Genomic DNA, 24,807 nt, shown 5'->3' on the forward strand with positions numbered 1-24,807 from the left:
TACACTGACAACTTTCAACCGAGAAGATCTCTACCTGAAATTAAATCGGGATGTTACGCAAATAACAAGGTATCTGCACTACCCTAAAAGATAGGGATTGATGATGACGTGTTCTTTATCTGGCTGCTAGTATGGATCCCAAATAAAGCTAACATGCCAAGAACTTAGTGAGAAGTTGATAAGTCCTAGGCACCCTTCCATTGCAAATCGATTTTCAATGGTGAACTCTATCTAAATAGCATGTTTCTCAATAGTTCAACAATTCATATCAATTGGTATTCGAGCAACCCCATCTTGCGAGACCCAACACTTGGTGTGGTGGCCTTGCATATGTAGCATACAGTCAGAACATACGTGCCTCCAATAGAACACAGGAGAGCCAAGTTATTCTCTTGCCCTAAATATAACTCTCACCAAAATGAGCTTTTGGCCTAAAAGCATTCCTGTTCAGTATCTTCATGGCTACCCCTTAATGTTTCCAGCTAGCCATAAGCCATTACATTAAAAGGTGCCTAATTTTGAAAATTATAAATGACAAAGCAAAACCCAACGGTGACGACCAAAGGACACTCTTGATCGATCAATCTCAAGAGAGAGCCAGCTCAAAGCCATTGATCCAAAACAATCACGCTGAAGAGGGGAAAAAAACAAAGAAATTCTTCAACCCAAAGACTGATAACTATAACAGAAAAATGAGTATCATTAACTTCAAAAGCCATAGAGCAGCATTAATCTAACAAATCTTATGAAATAGGCGAGTGAAGCCTAGCTGCATTTACTGCCAAACTTATGCACTAAAAGAACATCTTTTATCTTTAAAATTTTTTTAGACAATGATGGGAAGGTGGTAAGGAAAGAAAATAAGACAATTGCTGTTGGCAGTACTTTCAGTGCATACAAGGAGTTTATCAGCTAAATTTTTATTTCATGAGAAAAGAAACAACACCAAGTGAAAAAAGAAACTTAGATGAGGAAAAGTCACAATGATTCCTGAATCTTGATAATTAAATATGCACACTGACAACACTGTCACCAGACATCTGGGCGCAGCTCACCAGTTGCTGGGGGCATCCATTTCCCAGAATTGTAGACATTCTCACCAACTTTCCAACCAGGCACGTCCTTCATTACTTCTGCCTCATACTCAAGATACTTCTTCCACTCTTTGACAAATCTACAGGGAAAAAAGCAGACAAAAGGAACAACTTCAATACACAAACAGGAAGCGCACATCATTTACGGCAGTGGGAAAAGAGCTACTACCTTTCATCTTCTTCAGCTTGAAGAACAGGTAATATTGCTCTGCGAGCAGCATATTTCTCTTCCTTGAGTGCCCTGCAGCATGAGAATTATCGATTACTATATTTATAATTTGTGATGTTTCCACAAAAGCATGCATAAACCTTGGGCATTCTGCCTGTATTATCAGTAACTTGCTCTTTAACCACACATGGTAGAACATATCAGTATATGATCTATTAAACAGTATATAGTTGAAATTAAGACCAGTCGGCCATGACCTGAAAAAAACTCCTCTATAAAGCTACAAATTATCATAAGACTGTTATTTAGCTGGATAAGGATTAAGCAAAAGAATGCAAATGTTTCTCATTAGAGATTATTACCAAAACTATCCAAGTAGACAAATAATCCAGCCTCTTTTGCCAATATATCATATCCCCTCCCTTAAATTGATCAAAGTATACACATTGAAGATAAGTATACAAAGCCCTGAGCCCCATGGTTACATTCAAATTTTGGAATTAACAAGGCAATAAAATATTTCAGCACAAGCACCTGAAGAATAAGATCTAGTTTGCCAATAAATCATCGTTGACCAAGAAATACAAGCATCAATTCTTGATTAAATCACACTTGCATCAGAATTACATCATTCAGTGTGCAAATGTTCTTTTTATGACTAATAACTGCACGTCACAAACACCATTTCTTTAACAGTATATGAAGCGATAAAAGCTTCATCATCTCAATCGTTGCTTGCCCTGGCTATGGCAGCAGAAATTGCTAAGGCCAACTTAGGTGATTATTCAAATGCTACACCGCTGAGATCGCTCACTAGATACAACTATCACGTCAAGAAGATTCAACAAAAACTTCCTTAGCCTTTGTTGGCCATTGAGACATCTGTAACACCCCTAATTTTTAAATTTATGATTTTTGGGTAATTATTGATATTTTATTTTATTTGAATTTTAGGAAATTATTTGAAATTTTTCGGATTTTCGAAATCGGGTTTGATTTCCCGAAAATATAAAACTTTGATGATTTTTAAAAATTAATTTAAAGACCACGTGGCAAAACTAAAAATATATTTGGAGTCTACGAATTTTTTTGAGTTTTCTAGAATTTTTTCGAAATTTTTGAGCCTCATTTTCGGTCCCAAGGCAGAGTAAAAATTTAAAATTTTGTATCCTGAATCGAACCGGCCAAATCGAACCAGACTGGATCGGACCGGTCGAATCGGACCGGCTCCTTCTTCCTTTTTCTTTCTCCCCGCGCGCGTCCCGACCCCTCTCTCTCTCTCTCTCTCTCTCTCTCTCTCTCTCTCTCTCCCGTTTTCTCTCTCCTCCCTCCTCCCCTCGCAGCGCTGCCGCCTCCCCAGCTACCCCAGCTTGCCGGCGCGCCGCCCCACCCCCTTCCCACGGCCGGCCGACGCTCCAGGTGGCCGAAAAACGCGCGCGAACACCTCCCCTACGCGCGTGCGACGCTTCGTCTTCCTGGCCGATCCGGCCACCGATTGAGCCGGGTCTTGTGTCTAAACCCATCTACACCTCGAGAGCTTTCCATAGACACAAAAAACACCAAAATCCATCGAGCGGTTTGTCCAATTTTTGTCCTTGAAATTTTAGCCCATTTCGACTTTTGGGCTAGATTTCTCGCAAACCGTGAACCACACAAAAAAACTGAGAGTACCAGAGCGCTCCACTCGTCGAGAGCTTTGCGGCAATATAAATTTCAAAATTTTCCGACACCGTTTTTCGGTGGGTCCAACGGAACTTCATAGTGTTTTTCCGAGCATTAAATGAGCTTAAAAAATTCCGTAAAAAATTTTATACTAACCCCCGTGTTGTGGGCTTCGTGTAGGTATCTTCAATTCGTGAAAATTCAACAGTTGTCCGGGTCTGTGAATTTCTGGCCAGAGAGACCGACTATCGAAAAAGTCTCCTAATTGGATCGAAATTTTGGCTACCCCACCATTGTCAGACGTCCCGAGCGCGTCCCCGGAGTCAGAATCGGCATAGGTAAATCCGAACCTTACTTTTTCGTAATTTCTAGTACTTAAATGAGATTAAAAATTCATAAAATATTCGTGATAGCTCAGAAAATTATGATTCTTTTTGCATTAGCTTAGTAATATTGCTAAGGACCGCGGCGCAAAGTTTTAGAATTTTTAGAGCTTGTTTGGGTAGTTTTTGTAAAAAGAGTCAATTATAAGGACTAAATTGAAATTTTACATATTGTGATGGATGACTGTCTGGATGGGCCCAGGAGGGGCTGTGTGATGTGATTGAGTTGTGGATATATGAGTTGTGAATATAGAAGTGTTTTAAGCCTTTTTGCAGGTTAGGTAGGTCCTAAGTATAGGGGAGACTCTGTCGGATTTTCGGCACGACTTAGAATGTATTTGGTCTTTTTCTTAGTTTGTACTGAGTCAAATTTATTAAATGATTGTAATAAAATTGTCGTGAGCCGATGACCTTCTTCCTCCGCCACCGCCATAGGATCGTTGTCAAGTCTGTGAGTAAAATATTAATTTTAATTGTAATTTCGATATTATTATATGTTCAAGCATGCCCATGCATCACTTATATGTATATATCTATGTAGTTAAACTCTAGGCACGTTTTATGTTGTATTCACAACTGTTAAAGTGTCATGTATGTTGTTGTGTTAATTTGGAGCAGTGTGCGTGCGTTGGCGTGCGTGTGATGTGGTGTTGGCTATGAACAGGACGGGTAGACACGGCTTGAGGTCTTCGCTGGGACCCGGTCCTTCGGGGGTAGTCACGGCTTGAGTTCTTCACTGGGACCCCGATTTGATTTATTAAGTGAAAGTCCGGCTTAAGTTCTTCATTGGCACATGTTGGATTTAAGAGAGCTGTATAGGGGATCAGCTCCCATATATTTATGATTTGATATTACTGAGTGCGTGAGTGCTCCAAATTACCTTTTTGCTGTTATGATGTGAAAATATTGATGATGTTGCATTTCACTCTATAGGGTGCATTAGCTTTAGATAGTTATAGAGATTATGGTTAAAATTGATATTTTACTCTCTGAGTCGAACGCTCACTCCTGTTCAATATTTTTCCAGGCCACAGGAGGATATTTTTGAGGTTAACCTGCTTTTCTTCCTCGCAGGTCGTTTATTAATGTTTGTATAAACCTGTTAACTCTAGGATTTCTGCATGTGTTAGAAATAATTATTTGATTTGGGTCTGTAATATAAATTGTTATTTTGGACCTGTAAACTTATTATTTTATGCACGTTGATGGACTAGATGAGGGAGCTGAGCTCCCATTTATTTTATGACATTTGAGTATGTGGAGGATGAGCTGAGCTCTCCAATTGATTATATATTGTGTTTACAGGTCGGGTGAGTCAAAGACTCCCCGTTGAAAGGTCCATTTTATGGCTGGACTCTGTCCGGTTGAATTCTTGAAATTGGGCCCAAATGGGCCTTAGAGTTGGGTTAAGGAATAGTTAGACTTACTACGGGCCTCGGGGGCTTTAGGTTGGCCCAGGTCCTAGTGTCGGTCCGGCCCATAGGTTGGGTCGTGACAACATCCATGTACGCAAAGGAAACATAGAGTACATCAAATTATCAGCTATCAAGCCACTTCTAAATTTACCCAAAATCACCCATCCATTCTCTTCTCTATTTCTCCGCCCTTAATTTGCTGTGTTTTGAAATAACTATGCATTAACATCCTCATCCTTTTATGATAACCAAGTCAAAATGTTTCTTGGCAAATCTACATAAATTTGTAACAAATTATAACCTACGACTTGAAAAAGAGTATTCACATTAAAGGACTGTTAGCAGCATCTTCTGCATTAATAACTCCTAAAAATTAATCAAACTAATACAACTAAAGCAACAACTTCAAAGCATATTCCAAGCTTTCAAACCACCCAGCATGTGCAGTTTTGCTAAGATAAAGACTTTCACCTGTGTCACCTTCAGGATACACACAGCTAATCTATTAACTCTCAAAATTAATAAATCCCAAAAAATATTTCCTGTACAAATCTAGTTTCACCTTTTATTCCAATCCATCAAACAACACAACTTGCCCTACAAGTAATGTAATTATGTTGCCCAATTCTGAAGATGAAGAGTCAAATCATGAAAAATTATGTAACCATACCAAGTGAAAACTGTTCAGTAAAGACTCCCTTGCATAGGTTCCCAAATAGAAAGTACTAAAAGGATATACAAAAATCACTCTCAAATGCAAACACATTCTCATTTTTTCTAATATAGTTTCTACAATATTCTGCATATTGCTTACATGTGCAGTGAATACAAAACATTACAAAGCTGAACTTAGATATGAACTTCATTCCCTTTACTTAACCTTTATCTCTTGAGTTTAAATAATCATGATCACCACACCATCTCTAGCACATGAATAATTAAATATCGTAAAATTTTCCCCTAACATTTTAAAGCCCAAGAAACTAAACAATTTACTCAAATATGTCACCAGGGTATCCATAAAAATTATCATCAAATTTAATGTCTTTCATGTCACTGCCATTCACAAAACTCAAATTGATTTAATCTTTACTTGACCCAAGATAACAGTTACTCTAAGTGTATTAGCTGTGTTCAACTACACAAAATGGCACACTCCACTCCGCCAAAAACCAGCTGTATTTGGATAACTTCGAAATTTTACGCAGAACCAGCACCAAAATCAATTCTTCATTGAAATCCATACAAATCAATCTTCAGAAACTGATAATTAGTCACTTGTGAGTGTGTGAGTGTCTGTGCAGATAAATGCCTTCAGAAACCAAAAACCATTCCTATAATCGAATATCAATTGAATTTCGTAGTCAGGTTGGCACAATGTCTAGCTCTTAGTTCCAATATCAACTATAACTCTACCCTCATCATGTATCAACCAATCCAAAAAAAATGTGCAAACCTATTCCCCAATTGACAAGTCAAAACCGCGATAAATAAATAAAGTCTTATAAGATTCATAATTAAAAAAATAAAAAACAGACACCAAAAATATTCAAAATACTAAAATATATAATAACAAAATAAACTAGGTTTAACAACCAAATGGAGATATTAATGTTGATGTTCATTATTCCAATAATCTTCAATCCGATGATGCTAGTAACAGTGACGACAAGAAAAATTCTCCCATTACGAGTTCTGATTTCGGAATCAAACTGAACCCACAGATTAAAAACTACTAAAAAGCAAAAATCAACGACATGGTAGTGTTATAAAACTGCCAGGCTCCTACCTGCGGATCTTATTGCCCTGACCCACTTGATACATCCCGTAGGAGAAAGCGCCGAAAGCAGCAAGGAATATGGCCATAGCGCTGGGTCCCTTGTTGGGGATCCGACGGGCGTACCGGACCGGCGGGAAGCCACCAGGAGGGGGGCCGTCTTGGAGAATCGGCATGTCCTTCACGCTCGCCATACCTGGCTTCTTCCTAATCACAGCCTCCGTCATCTCTGTGTGTATCGCTGTGCCTGTGAATTAGTTTCAAATTTGATGGGTCTCCACGAACAAGGTGAAATGAAGAAGCAGAAAGACGATGGAAATAACTCAAATCCGGTGGTGCTGAATGTAGCGTATCGTGTGCTTGGTTGAGGTTCCGTTGAGGCACGTGTTCGTCAAATCTGCGATGGTGGTTTGGCCAATTCACCGAGTTGTTAGTGTATCAATGCTCTTTTTTATTTTTTTTCTTTGAAAGAGAAAAGGGTTGCCGAGGCCCGGTTCAAGGGCCTGAACCGGGCGGTTCATGATAAATATTAGTAGTCTAAAATCCAATTTTAAAGTCTTCAAGTTTATTTACGGTTTTAATCAAATTTAATGTTGAAATTAAAAAAAAAAAAAAAAACACTATAACTCAAAATAAAAATTAAAATAAAAATCGTTAAACCCTAAACCCTAGAACTAGAAGCTGCCGTGCCCGTGCTGCTTCAGTGCTTCTAGAGCCTTCCTCTTTTCATTAGAAAAGCACCTCCTTCCACTCTTTTCAGCCCTCCTCGTGTACGCTTCCTCTGTTAATTCACCCGTCTTCCTCAGCAACCAGTCCAAAATTCTTTCTTTCTCTGCAATTTGAGCACCATGTATCGTTTCGTCTCTAGCCTCGCTTCTAAAGCTCGGTACTTTCTGTTCCTCTTATACTTTTCTCCCTGCTTATCCATGGGTTTTGATTGTTTTCTCCATTTTCCGTTTGGTACCCTAGTAAATGATGCAACATAACACGAAAGATAATAAATTTAAGGTTTCCGATATCGGATTTCTATTTTCCCCCCTTTAAAATTTCCTTTCTAACTGGATAAAATAACTGAACTAACAGCTTATTACTTGAGTTTTGAAATGCGGTGTCAGTGGTCAATGCTCAATTTTGCGATTTCTGTCATTGCTCATGCCATATGTTAATGGGTTTCTTTTTGGCTCGCAGGATTGCTAGGAACAGCACGCATCAGGTGAGCTGTAGTGTTCTTCCTTCTTTCTGGCTAGTACATTGTGCATTATCTTATTTGATCTGCCTCTGCGATTGTTGCTCTTATCGTTAAAGTTTTGGTATTGCTTTCTCACTTTTTGGGTCTTTCTGCTGTTATAGATTGGAAGTAGATTGAGCTGGAGCAGAAACTATGCGGCGAAAGACATCAAATTTGGTGTGGAAGCCCGTGCTTTAATGCTTAGGGGAGTTGAAGAGCTTGCTGATGCTGTGAAAGTCACCATGGGTCCTAAGGTACAATATATGGTCTCACATTTCATATTCCATTTGATACTAATGGCTAAAAGATTGCCATTAGCTACAAATAGTCTTATTTTTATCATGTGTTTTATTTTGTTGCGCTATCTGTAAATTTGCTTGCTGCACCAGATACATGCCTGTTTGATGGAATCTTAGTAGATCAATTTTACTGTTTAAGTATGCTTAAATAAATGGAATTGAAGATAAGTGTGATTGTTGTTGTGCCCTTACTGACTATCATAGATCTGGTTGTATTTCGTTATTTGTTAAATCTTGTCCTCTTTGGAAACTTCTATTGTTTATCTAATCAGTTAACGGTGGTTGCCAATGGTGATTTATTGTTTGTAGGGGCGCAATGTGGTTATTGAACAAAGCTTTGGTGCCCCCAAAGTGACAAAGGATGGTGTGACTGTTGCAAAGAGCATTGAATTCAAGGACAAAGTCAAGAATGTTGGTGCTAGCCTTGTGAAGCAGGTTGCAAATGCCACCAATGATGTTGCGGGAGATGGTAAGGTTCATGTTTACCTTGATCTAAATATTATTACCAAATGTTACCTTGATTGTTCATTGTTGTCTTTGAAATTTGTGGTAGATCTCTTATTCTCTATGCTACTTATGACTCATGAAATCTGTGATGGTCCTACTTTGTAATAACAGTGACGTCTTTCTTTTAATGTGGCTGCAGGGACCACTTGTGCCACCGTTCTTACTCGAGCAATCTTCACAGAAGGATGCAAGTCCGTTGCAGCAGGGATGAATGCAATGGACCTAAGACGTGGCATCAGCATGGCTGTTGATGCTGTTGTTACCAACTTGAAGAGCAGAGCACGAATGATCAGTACATCTGAAGAAATAGCACAAGTTGGCACAATATCTGCAAATGGAGAGAGAGAAATTGGTGAGTTAATTGCAAAGGCAATGGAGAAGGTCGGCAAAGAGGGAGTTATTACAATCCAAGTAAGTTGAACCATTTTGACGCATCTTGATCCATTGCAAGTGGCTGTACTTAACCTAATTTTACCTCATTTCTTTAACTTAGGTTGTCAGAATTGATGTTGGTAAATTATTTTAGATTTGATATCAGTTATAAAAGCTTCTTCTTCTTGATTGGGATTGGAGTTAAGGGATTGTTCTGCTTTGTTTCTCATGTTACAATTGGGTCTTAAATTCTTAATTTATGTCAAACTGTCGCAGGATGGGAAGACTTTATATAATGAGTTGGAAGTTGTTGAGGGAATGAAGCTGGACAGGGGTTACATATCCCCTTATTTCATCACCAATGAGAAAAACCAAAAATGTGTAAGCCTTTACTTCTTCTGAATCAAATTTATAGGCCATAGCATATATCTTTAAACTTTTGTGGCGCCTAGATGGCTGGAATGTGACTAACTGTTCCTTTCAGTCATTTAGTTTAATTTTGCTGACTTACTTTATACTTAGTTATATACATGCCTGTGTGCTTACAGGAATTAGAAGATCCTTTCATTTTGATCCATGAGAAGAAAATCTCAAGCATAAATGCTGTGGTGAAAGTATTAGAGTTAGCTTTGAAGGTGAGTGTTGCCTTCTTATCAAGCATTCATAATTGGAGCATATTTTAAATCCTTTATTAAATGGTATGTTTACATTTGGGCATGTAGTTGACAAGAGTTTCTTGTCTTTGCTTAGAGACAAAGGCCCTTGTTGATAGTTGCTGAAGATGTGGAAAGTGAAGCATTAGCAACCCTTATTCTAAACAAGCTTCGTGCTGGAATTAAGGTTTGATTTTATAATTGGGGACAATGCTTTGTATGAATTTCATGTGTTTTCAATTCACTTGAGTTGTGGATTAGTGTTTATATATTTTTTGTATTTTGATTTATGTTTTACTTAGGTGTGTGCCATTAAAGCTCCTGGTTTTGGAGAGAATAGAAAGGCTGGGCTGCAGGATCTTGCTGTTCTCACAGGGGGTGAGGTGAGTTTACTTTTGTACATATATTGAAGTACTTGTCTACAAATTTTATGGCCTCTTGTAACTGAGTTCTGTTACTTCTTATTTGCAGGTGATAACTGAAGAACTTGGCCTCAATCTTGAAAAGGTGGATATAGATATGCTTGGCAGTTGCAAAAAGGTAAGCTCAAAATTCATTTTGAAGATTGTGGCAGCTTAGCCATGTGATGATGATGTTGCTTGAATGTGAGATGGGATAGGATTTGGTTGCAAATCTTATTGATATTGAAACTTTCATCTGGATGCATTATTATTATTATTATTATTATTATTATTATTATTATTATTATTATTATTATTTTGCCTTGTAGATTACGGTGTCCAAGGATGATACTGTTATTCTTGATGGTGCTGGTGACAAGAAAGCCATTGAGGAAAGATGTGAGCAGGTTGGTTTTTATTCATTATTGGACATGCTCAAGACATTCTTTCATTCAAATGTAAAGCCTGATCAATGAATACTGCTGTGATTGCAGATAAGGTCTGCAATTGAGTTAAGCACTTCGGACTATGACAAAGAGAAATTGCAAGAAAGACTAGCAAAGCTTTCTGGAGGTGTTGCTGTACTTAAGGTTTGTTTACATTCTCATGTATTGTCAACAGCTTGCACTCATTTGCCAGGGACAGATTTTGTGCTGGCTGAGTCCTTTTAAATACTGACTGGGTCTGTTGCTGATACTGCATTGCTTTTTAGTAAGTGTGGTAACACCAGTGAAAATTTGCTGATTGCAGATTGGAGGAGCTAGTGAAGCTGAAGTTGGTGAGAAGAAAGATAGGGTTACAGATGCTTTAAATGCTACAAAGGCAGCTGTAGAAGAGGGTATTGTGCCAGGTAATCTCTCTTTTTTTTAAAAAAAAAAAAAATTTAAATAACTTCCCCCAGTTAGGAGAGTAATATTTAGAATCAAAAGGTAATTAATGTGTTCTCCTTTTCCAGGTGGTGGTGTTGCTCTTCTTTATGCCTCAAAAGAGTTGGATAAGTTGCAGACTGCTAACTTTGACCAGAAGATTGGTGTCCAAATCATTCAGAATGCTCTAAAGGTTTGTCCGGTTTTAGAACAAGGGGCATCAGATGAATCTCATATGATTTCTAAAGCTTTAGATGTTCCAACATGCATGCTATTCAAATGTTGTATGTCCTTTGCTTATCCCTTATGTCTAACCTATAATTGCAGACTCCGGTACATACAATTGCAAGTAATGCAGGAGTTGAGGGAGCTGTTGTCATTGGCAAGCTACTAGAGCAGGATAACCATGATCTTGGTTATGATGCCGCCAAAGGTCAGCAATGCTTTTGTGATTGTATTTCTTTTTTCTTGTTTGTAGCTGGAGATTGAATGCCCATTTAAATACTAAATTGATTGGTAAATTTGATGCATTACCAGGTGAATATGTTGATATGGTGAAAGCAGGGATTATTGACCCATTGAAAGTAATTAGAACTGCTTTGGTTGATGCAGCAAGGTGATCATAGGAATTTGTATTAAGTATTGGTTTTCCTTGTTTCGTTACAAGCTTTCCACCTCTTGGCATTCACTAGTTCAATATTTTTATTTTTGCTTATCAATTAGCACTTTCTGTGGTCATTTGCTTGCAGTGTGTCTTCATTGATGACAACAACAGAGGCTATTGTATCTGAACTTCCAAAGGATGAGAAGGATGCTCCAGCAATGGCACCAGGCATGGGCATGGATTATTGATGTTCATCATAAAACACTGACAGTCACTAAAATCCACATAGGCTATTTGGCTCTTATAAATTTTTTAACGAGTTATTATTGTGAAGGTCCAAAGGCATCCATGTATTCATGTTTCATAGTGAGATCCGTAGGTTGTAGTCTGGGGATTGCGTAGTGCAAGATAAAGCCATCTTGAATTCTTGATTGCTAGGACAATGTAACGGCACTCTTTTTTGGTCCCCTTGGAATAAAACAACGTTACCTATTTTTCAATTGGTGGATTTGCACTGGGTATTTTTCTTTAAGTTTATTGGTAGATTCATTTTGCACTTGTATATGCTCCACAAATTATCAGTTCACTTGCTCATAAAATATATATATATATATATATATATAAACGGTTATCTAGTGGCTAATCTTCTTGGATGTAGCTGCATGTTTGCCTTGCTTTTGCGTTTCTTATCTAGTATTAATATAAAATACAAACCTCTTGGCAAAATTCAATTACGTGTCACTTAGCACCGGCAAAATTTCTTCACCAGTTGTAAGACTCGACTCGCAACAATTGGACATTTGACCCCTTTCTCCCCTTCCCAAAGGCATCATCTAGGCTTTAAATGGTAAATTTCAGCCTTCATCTAAGTCGACAATGTTCCAACACGAACAGGAAACATGCATAAAGAATCCTCTGGAAGTCTTGCCACTTAATAAATCAAAATACTTCCACTGCAACTAGCCTAGTACCAAAATTCTAAATATGACAAACAAATGTGTGAAAAAACGTGCGCCCTTGCATTTGCGCATGCATGCGGAAGAGAGAGAGAGAGAGAGAGAGAGAGAGAGAGAGAGAGAGAGAGAGAGACATTCACAACATCCTCGGGGAAGATAAAGAGATGGTACTGTGTATGGAGTTCTAAAAATTTATTTCCAATGCAAGCGGTGATCATCTACCAAAACTAGTTTTAACATAGTCTTCATAAAATTATAATGGTACAGAATTGCAGGTTAGCTGAAATCACTAATATGAAAATCAACAAAAAGAAATTCCTGAAACCCAGAATAATCCAAAAATAAGGGGAAAAAAAGATTAGTTAATATGAAATCAGTTTTCCAATAAAAAAAATTATCAAATTCCACATATACAATTCCTAGAACACAGTACTCCACATCATCTGCCTTTCCGTCGATTTTTTACAGCAGCACAATCTGAACAATACCATTTCCCTTTTGGTTGTTCTTTCAGACCAACACAGCCAAAATGGAACCATTCTATGGTGCACTGTTAAAATAGAAGAAGCTTTAATTAAATTGCATATTTAAATAGAAGATGATTAGATGCTTTTCACAAAAGAGGCTTGGAATAGAATGGCCAAAAGGAAGTTGATTACATACATGAGGGTTATCACAAGCTACCATCTCTCCATAGCTAACTTGCTGGCAGAAACAGTAGGTTGGTTCATTTGGATCCACTGGACAATCTAATTCCATACCAGTAGGATTTGCTGAAGTTGCCGCTGTTGCTGCTTCTGTAGCCAGGCGTGTTCTGCACATAAATAATTTCAGTAGCCAATTGTACAACTTACCCAAAAATATAAATGCTGTTTATTTCATGCAAAATCTTAAATCAATGCAGTAAAACTTCATTTGACAGAAGGCAATTTAAAGAATTTCCCTCACACACACATACGTGTGCACAAGCATAGCCACTTTCGCGTGAGAAATACTTTCATATGCATGCATATTCATGCTCCATTACAGATGGGTACCAAGGATGAAAGTCTCCCAGAAAAGTGCCTCATAAAGGCTATTATTCCTTCTCAGATTTCTGCCTCTTGCTCAGTTGTGGAACCCTTGGTGCTCTCCTAGAATTTCCCTATTTTTCTTCATCATAAGCAAATAAATCCCCTCATACTTGGAATGATTTTATTATCAAAAAAGTCATCTTTTCTTGGGGAAAATGTTCTAATTCCAGATATCACAGATTTCAGTATCAAAACTTCCATTTCAAAAAAATATATATATATAATTAAAAGAAAGATGAGACATTAACCAAATCAACACTCAACAAATAACTTCCATAAAAGGGGAAAAAAACCCATAAATTTAAATGCTTAATCTAGTTATTGTATGTCAAGTAATCACTAAGGACATTAACAAAGCAAAATTAGAAGAGATGGATACTTTTTGCGCCCTCCTCTGCCACCCTCACTAGTCCTTCCAGATTTAGCACCACCATCAAGACTTGAACCAGGCAATGCAATTGCTGCAGCACTCTCTCTTTCTATAAAAAAAAAAAAAAAAAAAAAAAAAAGAAACATATGGTTAGGACAAACACATGAAAAAAGATGGAGATACTTAAGTGGGGTAAATTTCATTAATTGTTCCTGAACTTAAGGCACTTTAACAGTGTTATCTCTTAACTTCAATTTGTAACATAAAACCCCATGAACATCAATTTAGGTAACACTGAAATTCTTGTGACCTAATATTCCTAGTTTGCAGGTAAACTGTTGGAGTGGTATCACCATTTTGGCATTTCTCCCTCCTCCACATCACCATCTCTTCTCTCTTTCATCTCTCTCTCTCTCTCTCTCTCTCTCTCTCTCTGTGTGACTAGTGTTTCTCTCCCTTTCCTTTCCTTGTCCCCTTCCTCCCTGACTATCATTCTCTCTCTCTCTCTCTCTCTCTCTCTCTCTCTCTCTCTCTCTCTCTCCTCTTAAAACTCATCTGCAAAAAGCCTACAAGAGATCAATATTAGAATCAAGAAGAGATTGATCCCAAAAGGACATTAATCTATAATCTAAAAAACAAATCAATTCCAAAAACACAAATTAAATAGAAACACAATCAACAACCAACAAAGAGAAAATCAACAAACCCAAATGGGAGAGGAGAACCTAGATGAGTTCACGAAGAACCATGATATCATATTGTTCCTCATTCTCATTCCAAATTAACAAATACATCCATCTCATTTCAAATACAGTAAAAAAAAATATCATCACAAAAATTAACAAATCCAAAAATTTATTCCCAAATCTAACAAAACATACTAATTTCAAAATAAACAGCCCTAAAATCAACACATAGAAAATCAACAGCCATGGGCCAAATTTAGGACGTGAGATGTTGCAGAGAGGGTGAGATTGTGAAGAATGGGGGAGGTGAAACCAAATTGTATCCAACAATGACAACCTCCTCGTCCTTCTCCGCAGAGTCCTCACTATGCAAATCAAAACTCGTTGCCTCCTCTCCCACTGTTTCTTCATTTTCCTCATCATTTTCGATTTTTGAATCCTTTTGGCCACTTTGATACTTTATCTTCAAACCCACGACACCACCCTTCTCTTCTTCCTCACCACCAGCAACCCACTTTGTTTTATCCTTCACCAGATAAACCCAGCCAAAGCTTAACTCTCTTTCTTTTTTATTAAAAAAAATAACCTTGAAAAAAAAAAAGGTTGATAAATACAAGAAAGACAAAGTATACAGTATAGAAGCCATCCTCCATAGCCTCTCTCATTCCTTTTTAACAATTCGTGGAATATATAGAACCCATCTCTCCATCTCCACTTTCTTAACTGTTGGCATGATAAGGCCTACAAACCTTATGGTTGTGACTGGAATATCAAGCCTTCCAGGCCTCTTCTTCTTCAACACCATCCTCAACACCAATGGTCCAAAAGATGAAGCTAAAGTAGAAGCCAAAGAATAAGGGAGGGCAAAGGGCGGCTTCTAAAAACGAAGCCGTAAAGGAGAGCAAGGAGATGATAGAGAAGAAGAAGTGGATGATGGAGATTGCAATGCTTTTGAATGGTTTAGTGTTAGGGTTAAAATTTATGTCGATGATGGAGAAATTAACACAGGAGTTTTGTTGTTGGCTGGGAGAGAGAAGGGAAGAGACTAGAGAAAGAAATTATATAGATTTATTTTTAATTAAAATATTTTAAAAATTTTAGTTGAAGTGTCATGTCAGTTTTTACGACGGGGAAACCAACCATTTCAAATAATAGATACTTTATTGTTAATCAAATTAATGTTCAATGGGTTTTAAGATATTCAAGGACGGTGTTGTTACAATGCCGTAAGCTCAGGGATGATGCGTAAATTTATCCTACTTAAGAGATCACATGAGAAATGTAAGAAAGCCTGTTGCTAAACTATAATAAAGGATGCTGTTACAAAGGTAAACAAGTAAATTACCACGTCGAAGCTCCTCATCGAACTTTTTTAGATATTGATCAAGTTGTTGTATGTGTGCATCAACCTGAAGCACAATTAGAGCAGAACAGTTAACAAGTTATTATTTTATCTAAAGTAGGGCAGTAATGAACATGGAGTCGGTCCAGCATTAAAATCCCGTAGTATCCTTCCATAAAAAGTTACAACTTTTTCTGAGGGGTTTGGGGAAGAAACTGACTAGACTCGAAGCAATCAAAGATGAAATCTATCAATAATCCTGAAAATGAAGAGCTTGCATTGACTTCCAGGGTCATATCAAGAAATGACATCAATATTTTTTTTGTACAGAAGAACAATCTCTTTGAAGTGACCAAATGATTTGAACTTTAATGTAGCAACTTTAAGTAAAAGATTCAGACATTGATCTAATTAGTCAGAAGTAGTAAGATTATCCAAACAAGACAGCATACCTCTTTAACCTAAAAATTAAGATTTGAAGAGAAAGGCTTGTCAGAAGGTAACAATTCATGAACCTAGTCATGTGGTTAATACAAATTTATTGAAACTGTGACCTTTTTAAGCTACATGCTTATCAGCATTTTCCTTGTTTCCTATGTAGGTTTTCCATTTCTTTTTTAACAATAAAAACTGCAGTGCTGAGTAGTTCTCAGAACTTGCAGCTGCAACCATAGAAGATCAAGAAACAACACAACCAACAATTATAAATATGAAAAATAATGAAATATGTGTGAGATGCTAATCATATAAGCTTAGGCAACATCAGACACTTGTCCCAACTCCTAAGTGTATTAATCATCTACAGAATAATAATATGATATTAGACATACCAAATCATATGCTTGGACGGCCAATGCAACCTTTTCATCTGCAATTCTGATGCTATGCTTTTGTTCGTCAAGTGCCTCATCTGAGAATCTGATAAGTGAGGTATCAGGTGTAATATTTCCAGCCTTAACTCCTTGCTTAATATCATCGATTTCTTGTTCACAACGTTGTTCATTTTGTCGCTGGATTTCTGCTCATATATATTTAAAAGGAAAAAAAAAAGTTTTGCTTGAGAAAAGGATAGACGTATAGAAACTTAAAATCTTAATTAATTTTTCAGTTCATGCATTGGCCAAATTTGGGGGGAAAGAGAGCAATGGATTGTAAGGGGAAATAATTCTAAGCATTAAAAGTTGAACCTCACAGCATAATGCAGGATTACACAGAGGATAAAATTGCGAAACAAAGCAGGGGTAAACACACACACACACACACACACAATCACATGTACTCTTTCCTGTCCCATGTTCATCACAGATTCATAGTGAAATGACATGTCCAGGCAAAAGTGACACCCATATCTTTCCAAAAAGAACTGAAAACATAGACGCTCCCTACTTAGTAGCATAAACAACATGATGCTTAATCTACGTAAGAAAAACTCTGTAATTCACAATTACCACATCACCAAATGTAAAAGCTTGGGAGAGAAGGACGAAAAAGAAGAAGTAATGGTGATCATTTATCTGATGCTTTAACATCTTTAGCTTTACTATGGAGGACCTTTATCCCTAGGGAAATTAGGTAATACACAAATAGAAAGACACTAAGGAATAAAATTGATAGAAAAGAAGAAAAAAAAATAAAAAAAATATAATGATATTATTATTAATAATAATTTCAGTGTAAGGCGTACCCTGCAAACTTCTATCTAGATCACGCAACAAGGCATACTTCTTCTGCAGAATATTAGGCAGTGATTCCAGGTCTGCAGGTGTAATCAATTTTAAAGTCATTCATTAGTAGAAAACAAAAAGACAACAGAACACTTATTGCTGTATGATAAAACAACATATCTAAAGTTCACATGGAGTGCAGTATGTGATGCCAGAAATATAAATCTTAATCCCTGTTGCAACTACTGGAAGGGAAATAGAAATAAGGTAAAGTTAAAGCGGAAAAGGCTCCTCTATTTACTATAAACATACTATATTTTCTCAAATAACGAATTCTAAACTAACTAGTGTTGATGAAAATGTCAAGAACCTGCACCTATCTCAAGACTTCAGTTATCAAGTCTCAAGTATAAAAGCAACCAAGCCAAATGCATGCAAGTATTTGTCACTATGGACACTTTTCACCACTAAGGATAAAAGTATTTCACGCCCAAAGAAGAGAATCAACTTTAACAAGAGACTCTCAAAACTCATAAACATAAAGAGTATAAGACCATCAAAATGAGGCCGAACTGAATATAAATAACAGTAGGAAATCAGTCCAATACAAAATTTATACAAGAACCCTTCAAATTCTAGTAAAATATGCAACCGGGCAAAAAGGCATGGTTGAAATCGTCATCAGATTTTAAACATTTGATAAGAATCCAATTCTGTTGCCTTAATGTTCTTCCTCACAGTAAAGATTGTTGGGTTTTTTTTTTTTTTTTTTGTCGATTAAACAATAATGGAAAAAGAAAAGAAAATTGAAAAAATATGAAAAGGACTTGATTAAAACATATGAATACCAGAGACCATTATGAAAAAATAGACGGAGAGAGAGCTTACTGGCTTGGAATTCGTCGAGGAATGACATTTTGGGGAAATTAGGGTTTGAATTGGGGATAAGCTGAAAGTGATTTTTGGAAGAGAAGATTCGAGTGATTGTTTGCGTCGACAGAGTGTGTGAAAGAAATCTGGGCTCTACAATTAGACAGTTGTCTTAACGATGCTTGTTAATTGATTCTGATCCTTCCCGCCACAGCCGTGCAACTGATTTTGCAGGTCGATAAAAATGTCTGTGAATGTGATTACCCCGTGGCGGTCCTTGCGTTCCCCAGAGAACGACGCCGTTTGCTTCATACTTTTCTAAATGAAAAATTTATTATTAACCTTTTTATTTTAATAAAATTAATTATTTAACTCCATATTTAAAAAAATATATTAATTAGCCAATACAAATACAAGAGAGAAATTATTATTATTATTATAATTAAATAATTTAATATTTAAAAATGGAAAAATCACATAATTATTTTTTTTAAATTACAAAAATTAAATAAATTTAGTTAATACTTTAAATGATTGAAAATTAAAAAATAAACGAAATAAAAATATAAAAATTAATAATTTATAATTAAAAATAAAATAATTAGTTTTGTTAAAATAAATAATAAAATAATAATTTTACTTTTTTAAATATATATTAATAAATTTCTTATTTTATATAATTTGTCAATACATAAATCTATTTATATTAATTTTATAATAGTGACCAGCAAAATTAAAGTTAAAAAATTTAAATTAATTATTATATGTGTTGAAGTAAGAGGCAATATTCATAATTAAGAGTAAAAAAAAATATTAAATGTAAATTAATTTTTTTTAAAAATTATAAATGCTAAATTTATTTGATTTGGTCTGAAAACTTATTGAATTTAAGTCCAAATAGAATTAAGAATTAAAATTATATTTAATTAATAAAATTAAATTTTAATTAGAAAGATTGAATTAAACTAAAATCAATTGAAGCCATAAGTTTTGATACAGTAGAGGTGAGCTGCAAATTTAGTCAAAGAAAATTCAATATATAAAGTGCCTTGCAGTGGTGATATTAAAAATTGTTAGGCAATTTTTATGAATATGGTAAGTTCATAAATGACTGATTAAATTTGAGAAAAATAATTAATGTTTGGTAATTATTTTTTTTATAGAAATTTTATATGTGTAACAGATTTTTACCTAACTACTTAAATTTTTTTTTTAAAAAAATTTTTCTGTGAGATTATTTTGGGACGACCAAGTTCAACCAAAAGTAATCTGTAACTTTCCAAGAGGCTAAACTTTGGCAACCATCCTTCGCAAAATATTGGTATCACCAATGGGGCAAAATCAATGGAGAGGAAAACCTGAGATTTTGAAATGGTTGCAGCATGATTGGTTAAATTTTGACGAAATTGGCAAAACCTATCATACATCAGACTCCACTCCTCCATGATATCCCCCTAACATAATGATTTAGACTTTCCATAACTAATGCAACTCCAACAACTTCACCGCCTTTATAGTCTCACACCTACTCCATCTTTGTTCTTCCTTGACTTCTATATAAAGAGCAAGGTGCACAGCCACTTGCATGCTCATCTAAAGATCTTTCATTCTCCAGGTGTTGCGGATCCTCAAGAACCTCTAATACAGAAATCACAGGATGTTCAACCAACCATCACCATCTATTTTCATTGCAGTGCTGATTGCTACCATAAACATGGCAACATATTTGGCTGCTACTGACCCTGCACCAGCTGGTGAGGAGCCTGTTCTTGAGTTGTACATGCATGACATTCTTGGGGGCAGTAACCCCACTGCCAGGCCAATCACCGGCTTGCTGGGAAACATTTATAGTGGCCAAGTACCCTTTGCCAAGCCAGTAGGATTTATTCCCCCAGAAGGTGCAGTAGCAATCCCTAATGCCAATGGCGCTATTCCAACTGTTAATGGTATCAATGGCATTCCACTAGGAACTGGCTTGGCTGGTACAGCTTTTGCAGGACAAAATGGTCAAGTTCAAACCCAGCTGGGACCTGACGGGTTGGGACTAGGCTTTGGAACGATCACTGTCATTGACGATGTCTTGACAACCAGCCCTGAGCTTGGTTCGCAGCAATTGGGAAAAGCTCAAGGAGTCTACATTGCTAGTTCTGCAGATGGGAGCACACAGATGATGGCATTTACAGCTATCTTTGAAGGAGGAGAATTTGGGGACAGCCTCAACTTCTATGGCGTATATAAGATTGGGAGTGCAATGTCACATTTGTCAGTGACTGGAGGAACAGGCAAGTATAAGAATGCTGTTGGAATTGCACAGTTGCGAGGACTCATTCCACCTGGTCAGCATGCCACAGACGGTGCAGAAACATTATTGAGGATAATTGTCCATCTAAAATACTAAGAATATTATATAACTGGATTAAATGTGGGATTCCTCGCGCAAAAATGAGTGTGGTCATGATTTCCAATTTCTATTTGTTAACGCCAGATGTACTAAATGTTTCCGATAGAAAAGGTGATGGAATATAGCATTTGATTCCCACAAGGAAGAAATATCATGAATGGACTCCTCTGTGTAACCAGAAAAAAAAATTGGAAAAAGGGAAATTTGTTGGCATATCTAGGTTGGAAATCTAAAATCATAAAATTTTTTGCAAAACAAGAAGAATAAATTTTCAGTTCTTAGGACTTCCATGAAAATTCCAATTAGGTTCATCGACTATACGGCCTGATAGGCAGGCTAGATAGAGTAAAAATTGTAAACTGTAACTTTGTGAAGGTTGAGCTTTTCTGGAACAGCAAACTAATGTGTGTGATGACAAACCAAAGAGGCAAATTCTCTGTTGACTATATGCCTGCAAGAACTGGTAATACCACATCTATGCTAGGAACATCTGATTATCTCTCCCCACTAATTTAATGATCAATGATCACAGCAAACAAAAATCATGGATTCTTGCAATAATATTTCATAAAATTAGTATAACAGTGAGCCTATAATTGCCTGGCAAAAGTTTTGTCACAGTGGAAATGGTATGGATTGATCACATTATATTCTCACTTGCTAAACGAGCAATATTTGATCAAATAGGTCTGGTCATTTGGATTAATTAGTAGTATTCTCGCTCAATATTTGATCACTATTATATTAGTTGTTGACATACCATTTGTACAGAGCTCCTACAGAATCATTACAGGCTGGTAATCTTTGTATGCGAAAGCAGAGCAACTTGATCAAGACTATAAAGGGAATCAATCAAGTGCATCCGCAATGAAGCTGGTCCTTTGGCCATGTTCATTCCCAATTCACCAGCAATACCAAATATGGAAAATGCTGAAGCTGTTGCTTCCAAAGCATGTAATGGATCAACAGCAACAAAAGCTGCAATGAGGGCTGTGACTGCACATCCTGTTGCTGTGATTTTCTGCATCATGGGCACCCCATTATGAGCACCAACAACTCGGTTTCCATCTGTGATGATATCAACAGCACCTGAAACTGCAACTATGGCACCACTTGCTTGAGCCAAAGACTTTGCTGCTTCCATTGCATCCGTTGACTCATGGGAGCTGTCTACCCCCTGGAACACGAAACCCATTTATGAAATTAAAAATATAACAAGATAGAACCAATTAAAAAAAAAAATTGCAAGCATCCCAAATTAAACTGTGAAAATTGACATGAAAAGTTGCTATCTTTACAATTATAAGTGCAAATATCAAACATCGATCATTAATACCTTGGAGGCGCCGAGAGAAGCCTTAAATAGCGCGATGATCTCCGACCCATTTCCCCTAATGACAGTGGGCTTCATACCCACGAGCTCCAAGCAAGCGTTCAACCGGAAACCAGAAGCTCCGGCAGCAACGGGATCAAGAACCCAAGGCTTCCCGAATTTATTGGCCAACACCACGGCTGCTTTCATGGCTGGTAGCCAGTCAGAGGAAAGAGTGCCAACGTTGATACAGAGGGAACGAGCATGAGGAGTGAAGTCGGGAATTTCTTCAATGGAGTGGATCATAGCCGGGGATGCACCAGCAGATAGGAGAGTGTTGGCCATCAAATCCATAGAAACAAAGTTGGTGATGCACTGAACAAGCGGTGATTGGTCCCGGAGTTTCGAGAGTAGGTTCCATGCTCTCGAAGGCCAGTCTTCTATGGAATTGGGTCTCGTTTCCATGCTTGAGGTTGAGGCTATCCTCTCCGGCTCTTCCCCTGTATTCTTCCCTATCATACTTCAACTTGTTGGGGCCAGGAGCTGGCGTTTTCGTTATTAATAGAATATATTTAGGTTTCTTTCTTTCTTTCTTTCTTTCTTTTGATGTTCTGAAAATGTCAACATAAATTAATTCCAATTAAGTTATATTAAATGTAATAAAATATAAACTTATTAAAATATATTGGTAAAAGTAAATCAATCATTGGGCACATTTATTGATCTCCTTTTAAAAAATTAAAATGAAATGACCTTTACACCTAAAAAGATTGGTGGCTTTTTTCTTTTCTAATGGAGAATTTTGTAACTTTTCCCCCTTAGTTTCATGCTGATTTTTTTTTATGTATTTTAAATTTTGGATATATATTTATGATTTCAGTTGTGATTCCATTTAAAAATTTCACACCCATTAAAATAAAAAAAAATAGATATATGATAATAAATTTGTGAAAAGTGAACTTTCTAAAAATAATAAACAATTTAAACTAAACAAGACCTTAGCTAGAATATGTGCAGGATAATTTCCATAACGCGATATATGGTGGATTCCTTGCTTGCATTACACTTCCAGAATGAATATGTCACATATCACCCCATTTGATGTAGATGGCTCAATTTTGTACTCCATAAGTTTGTGTATGATTTCCACCATATGACAGTACAACTCATTGACATTTTTGCAGAGTCCCATGTAAGAAAGCACTTCAAATTTGCTTTTTTTTTTTCCAGCAATCTTGCTTGAAGGCCACAGTGTTGCTTTGGGCACTTCAAATTGCTCGTTTTGAAACAATAATCAAAGCATAACACTGATACTGACAACACCAAGTACCTCAAAAATTCTCAGGGCTATCATCCAATTGTTTCTCGTCTTCTATATCTACCTCCAAAATTTCCTGATAGGCAAGAAGAAATCACACGCTACCCCATGACTAAAACTTCACCATAGTTGACATTCCTGACTAAAGTTAAAGCTGCGAAAACAGTAACTTACAGGGATTCTTTGCTTCAAATAATTGCCAAGTCTCGCAAGAACTGTGGAACGTTTATGCCAAAATCGACCTTTGAGGCTTATCTTCACAAAGGGTCCATCCAATTCAGCAAGCTCAGCTTGTCCTACCACATGTTTAATTTTTAACCTTTATATAATTTTACCACATTTCTGTAACAATAAATTGCAAGAGAAATGAAGTCCATAAAGACTAATGAGGAATCACCTGTCATGCCAACTGAAGTGTCAAAAAGCTGTCCAAACTGCAATGTACGCACCATTTTCAGACATATATTTAATTAAGCATATAATCTTTCATTAAGGAAAAATTTAGTAGTTAACTATGGTAAAGCAAGTGCCCAAGAAAAGGATTCTTACCTCGAGTCTAGCATCAGCTAAGACCTGTCTAACGTTGTCTTCTGTCAAATCAAGGGGTGGCAGCCGCACTCCTCCTCCTGCTGCCGCTGCTACTATTGTCAGTGATGCGGATTTTCTATGACTTCTTGTATTGGATCTCAAAAGTGGCAGCATTTCCAGTTTAAGTGATGAACTTCTCCTTGGCTTTTCTTTGTGGTCCTTTGTTGATCGAGATTGGATATAAGAGGAGACATTGAAATTCCAAGAACGGAGTCCCAGTGCTGGTATAGTAGGTATTTGATAATGGTTGCCATGGAGAAACAGCAGCTCTCTTGACATCTTCACTGAGGTCTCAAGCTTCCCTTCCTACCTGCAAAATGTAATCATAATTGCATAAAAATGGAACTGGATAAGAGTCGTGGCAATTTCTGAACCACCCAGTTGGATAGGTGGTGTGTTCCTGCGACACCTAATAAGTCGCTTTCAATTTCAAGCATTCAAGGAAAATTTGCATGCAACTGTATATTAAGGTTTTCTATTATTAATTTATTATTTTAATTTAGTAATATAATTCCACGTTATATTAAGCTTGAAATGTTTAGTATTCTCAGGAAAAAAAATTGGAATCGTTTATATATTATCGTACGCTAATTTTCCATTTAGATTAAGTTGTGGATAGAAAAAAAAAATTCAACTTAAATTTTCAATTTAAATTTCTTTGGAGTTTTAATGAAAATTAACAAACCATCAATTATTCTTCAAATAAATCTATACAAATTTCAATTATGAGAATAAAATGTTAGATTTTGAGCAAGCATAAATTTGAGAAAATTATATAGATAATATCTCAATATAAA

At 36.6% G+C, this 24,807-nt stretch overlaps 6 protein-coding genes across 7 annotated transcripts; 2 read left to right on the forward strand and 4 right to left on the reverse strand.

Moving 5' to 3' along the window:
* Positions 1–682: 682 nt before the first annotated feature.
* On the reverse strand, positions 683–6,939 carry LOC110662147 (NADH dehydrogenase [ubiquinone] 1 alpha subcomplex subunit 13-B). Its single transcript, XM_021821031.2, has 3 exons — positions 6,513–6,939; positions 1,264–1,335; positions 683–1,174 (listed from the first exon to the last, which is right to left on the reverse strand). Exons 1-3 carry the CDS (start codon positions 6,725–6,727, stop codon positions 1,030–1,032), a joined length of 432 nt encoding a protein of 143 aa, XP_021676723.1. The 5' UTR covers positions 6,728–6,939; the 3' UTR covers positions 683–1,029.
* Positions 6,940–7,134: 195 nt separating this feature from the next.
* LOC110662146 (chaperonin CPN60-2, mitochondrial) lies at positions 7,135–11,930 on the forward strand. The gene is made up of 17 exons (XM_021821030.2): positions 7,135–7,386; positions 7,689–7,713; positions 7,851–7,982; positions 8,337–8,496; positions 8,674–8,945; positions 9,183–9,287; positions 9,455–9,541; positions 9,657–9,746; positions 9,862–9,942; positions 10,031–10,099; positions 10,290–10,367; positions 10,455–10,550; positions 10,711–10,810; positions 10,916–11,019; positions 11,154–11,259; positions 11,364–11,442; positions 11,576–11,930. The coding sequence occupies exons 1-17, from the start codon at positions 7,349–7,351 to the stop codon at positions 11,676–11,678; spliced, it is 1,725 nt and encodes a 574-aa protein (XP_021676722.2). The 5' UTR covers positions 7,135–7,348; the 3' UTR covers positions 11,679–11,930.
* Positions 11,931–12,559: 629 nt separating this feature from the next.
* LOC110662148 (PHD finger protein ING1) lies at positions 12,560–18,629 on the reverse strand. Its single transcript, XM_021821032.2, has 7 exons — positions 18,410–18,629; positions 17,542–17,613; positions 16,688–16,875; positions 15,861–15,924; positions 13,839–13,938; positions 13,050–13,200; positions 12,560–12,936 (listed from the first exon to the last, which is right to left on the reverse strand). The coding sequence occupies exons 1-7, from the start codon at positions 18,435–18,437 to the stop codon at positions 12,826–12,828; spliced, it is 714 nt and encodes a 237-aa protein (XP_021676724.2). The 5' UTR covers positions 18,438–18,629; the 3' UTR covers positions 12,560–12,825.
* A 1,126-nt stretch (positions 18,630–19,755) lies between these two features.
* Positions 19,756–22,715, reverse strand: LOC110662149 (hydroxyethylthiazole kinase). Of its 2 annotated transcripts, XM_058145239.1 has the most exons (3): positions 22,129–22,715; positions 21,553–21,969; positions 19,756–20,724 (listed from the first exon to the last, which is right to left on the reverse strand). In XM_058145239.1, exons 1-2 carry the CDS (start codon positions 22,621–22,623, stop codon positions 21,580–21,582), a joined length of 885 nt encoding a protein of 294 aa, XP_058001222.1. In that variant the 5' UTR covers positions 22,624–22,715; the 3' UTR covers positions 19,756–20,724; positions 21,553–21,579. The 2 variants fall into 2 exon arrangements, with proteins under 2 accessions (XP_058001222.1, XP_021676725.2); XM_021821033.2 differs by lacking the exon at positions 19,756–20,724 and having other exon boundaries at positions 21,467–21,969; positions 22,129–22,714.
* On the forward strand, positions 20,049–20,890 carry LOC110662150 (dirigent protein 16). Its single transcript, XM_021821034.2, has one exon. It carries the CDS (start codon positions 20,049–20,051, stop codon positions 20,787–20,789), a length of 741 nt encoding a protein of 246 aa, XP_021676726.1. The 3' UTR covers positions 20,790–20,890.
* Positions 22,716–23,016: 301 nt separating the features above from the next.
* LOC110662151 (uncharacterized) lies at positions 23,017–24,338 on the reverse strand. Its single transcript, XM_021821035.2, has 4 exons — positions 23,972–24,338; positions 23,820–23,856; positions 23,597–23,718; positions 23,017–23,498 (listed from the first exon to the last, which is right to left on the reverse strand). Exons 1-4 carry the CDS (start codon positions 24,287–24,289, stop codon positions 23,436–23,438), a joined length of 540 nt encoding a protein of 179 aa, XP_021676727.2. The 5' UTR covers positions 24,290–24,338; the 3' UTR covers positions 23,017–23,435.
* Positions 24,339–24,807: the final 469 nt, after the last annotated feature.

This window comes from Hevea brasiliensis, chromosome 4 (genome assembly GCF_030052815.1).
Source record: "Hevea brasiliensis isolate MT/VB/25A 57/8 chromosome 4, ASM3005281v1, whole genome shotgun sequence".
Taxonomy (NCBI): domain Eukaryota; kingdom Viridiplantae; phylum Streptophyta; class Magnoliopsida; order Malpighiales; family Euphorbiaceae; genus Hevea; species Hevea brasiliensis.

Excerpts from the sequence above, each read along its gene's own strand:
- LOC110662147 (XM_021821031.2), bottom strand. The coding sequence starts at position 6,727 with ATGACGGAGGCTGTGATTAGGAAGAAGCCAGGTATGGCGAGCGTGAAG. Across the intron at positions 1,336-6,512 it reads CAGGGCAATAAGATCCGCAG|GGCACTCAAGGAAGAGAAAT; the intron begins GTAGGAGCCTGG and ends CTCATGCTGCAG. Across the intron at positions 1,175-1,263 it reads CAAGCTGAAGAAGATGAAAG|ATTTGTCAAAGAGTGGAAGA; the intron begins GTAGTAGCTCTT and ends TTTTCCCTGTAG.
- LOC110662146 (XM_021821030.2), top strand. The coding sequence starts at position 7,349 with ATGTATCGTTTCGTCTCTAGCCTCGCTTCTAAAGCTCG. Across the intron at positions 7,983-8,336 it reads AAGTCACCATGGGTCCTAAG|GGGCGCAATGTGGTTATTGA; the intron begins GTACAATATATG and ends TATTGTTTGTAG. Across the intron at positions 10,811-10,915 it reads AGAAGAGGGTATTGTGCCAG|GTGGTGGTGTTGCTCTTCTT; the intron begins GTAATCTCTCTT and ends CTCCTTTTCCAG.
- LOC110662148 (XM_021821032.2), bottom strand. The coding sequence starts at position 18,437 with ATGTCATTCCTCGACGAATTCCAAGCCA. Across the intron at positions 17,614-18,409 it reads CCTCGACGAATTCCAAGCCA|ACCTGGAATCACTGCCTAAT; the intron begins GTAAGCTCTCTC and ends TTACACCTGCAG. Across the intron at positions 13,939-15,860 it reads CGATGAGGAGCTTCGACGTG|AAAGAGAGAGTGCTGCAGCA; the intron begins GTAATTTACTTG and ends TTTTTTTTATAG.
- LOC110662150 (XM_021821034.2), top strand. The coding sequence starts at position 20,049 with ATGTTCAACCAACCATCACCATCTATTTTCATTGCAGTGCTGATTGCT.
- LOC110662149 (XM_058145239.1), bottom strand. The coding sequence starts at position 22,623 with ATGATAGGGAAGAATACAGGGGAAGAGCCGGAGAGGATAGCCTCAACC. Across the intron at positions 21,970-22,128 it reads CTTCTCTCGGCGCCTCCAAG|GGGGTAGACAGCTCCCATGA; the intron begins GTATTAATGATC and ends TTCGTGTTCCAG.
- LOC110662151 (XM_021821035.2), bottom strand. The coding sequence starts at position 24,289 with ATGTCAAGAGAGCTGCTGTTTCTCCATGGCAACCATTATCAAATACCT. Across the intron at positions 23,857-23,971 it reads TAGCTGATGCTAGACTCGAG|TTTGGACAGCTTTTTGACAC; the intron begins GTAAGAATCCTT and ends CGTACATTGCAG. Across the intron at positions 23,499-23,596 it reads ATTTGAAGCAAAGAATCCCT|GAAATTTTGGAGGTAGATAT; the intron begins GTAAGTTACTGT and ends CTTGCCTATCAG.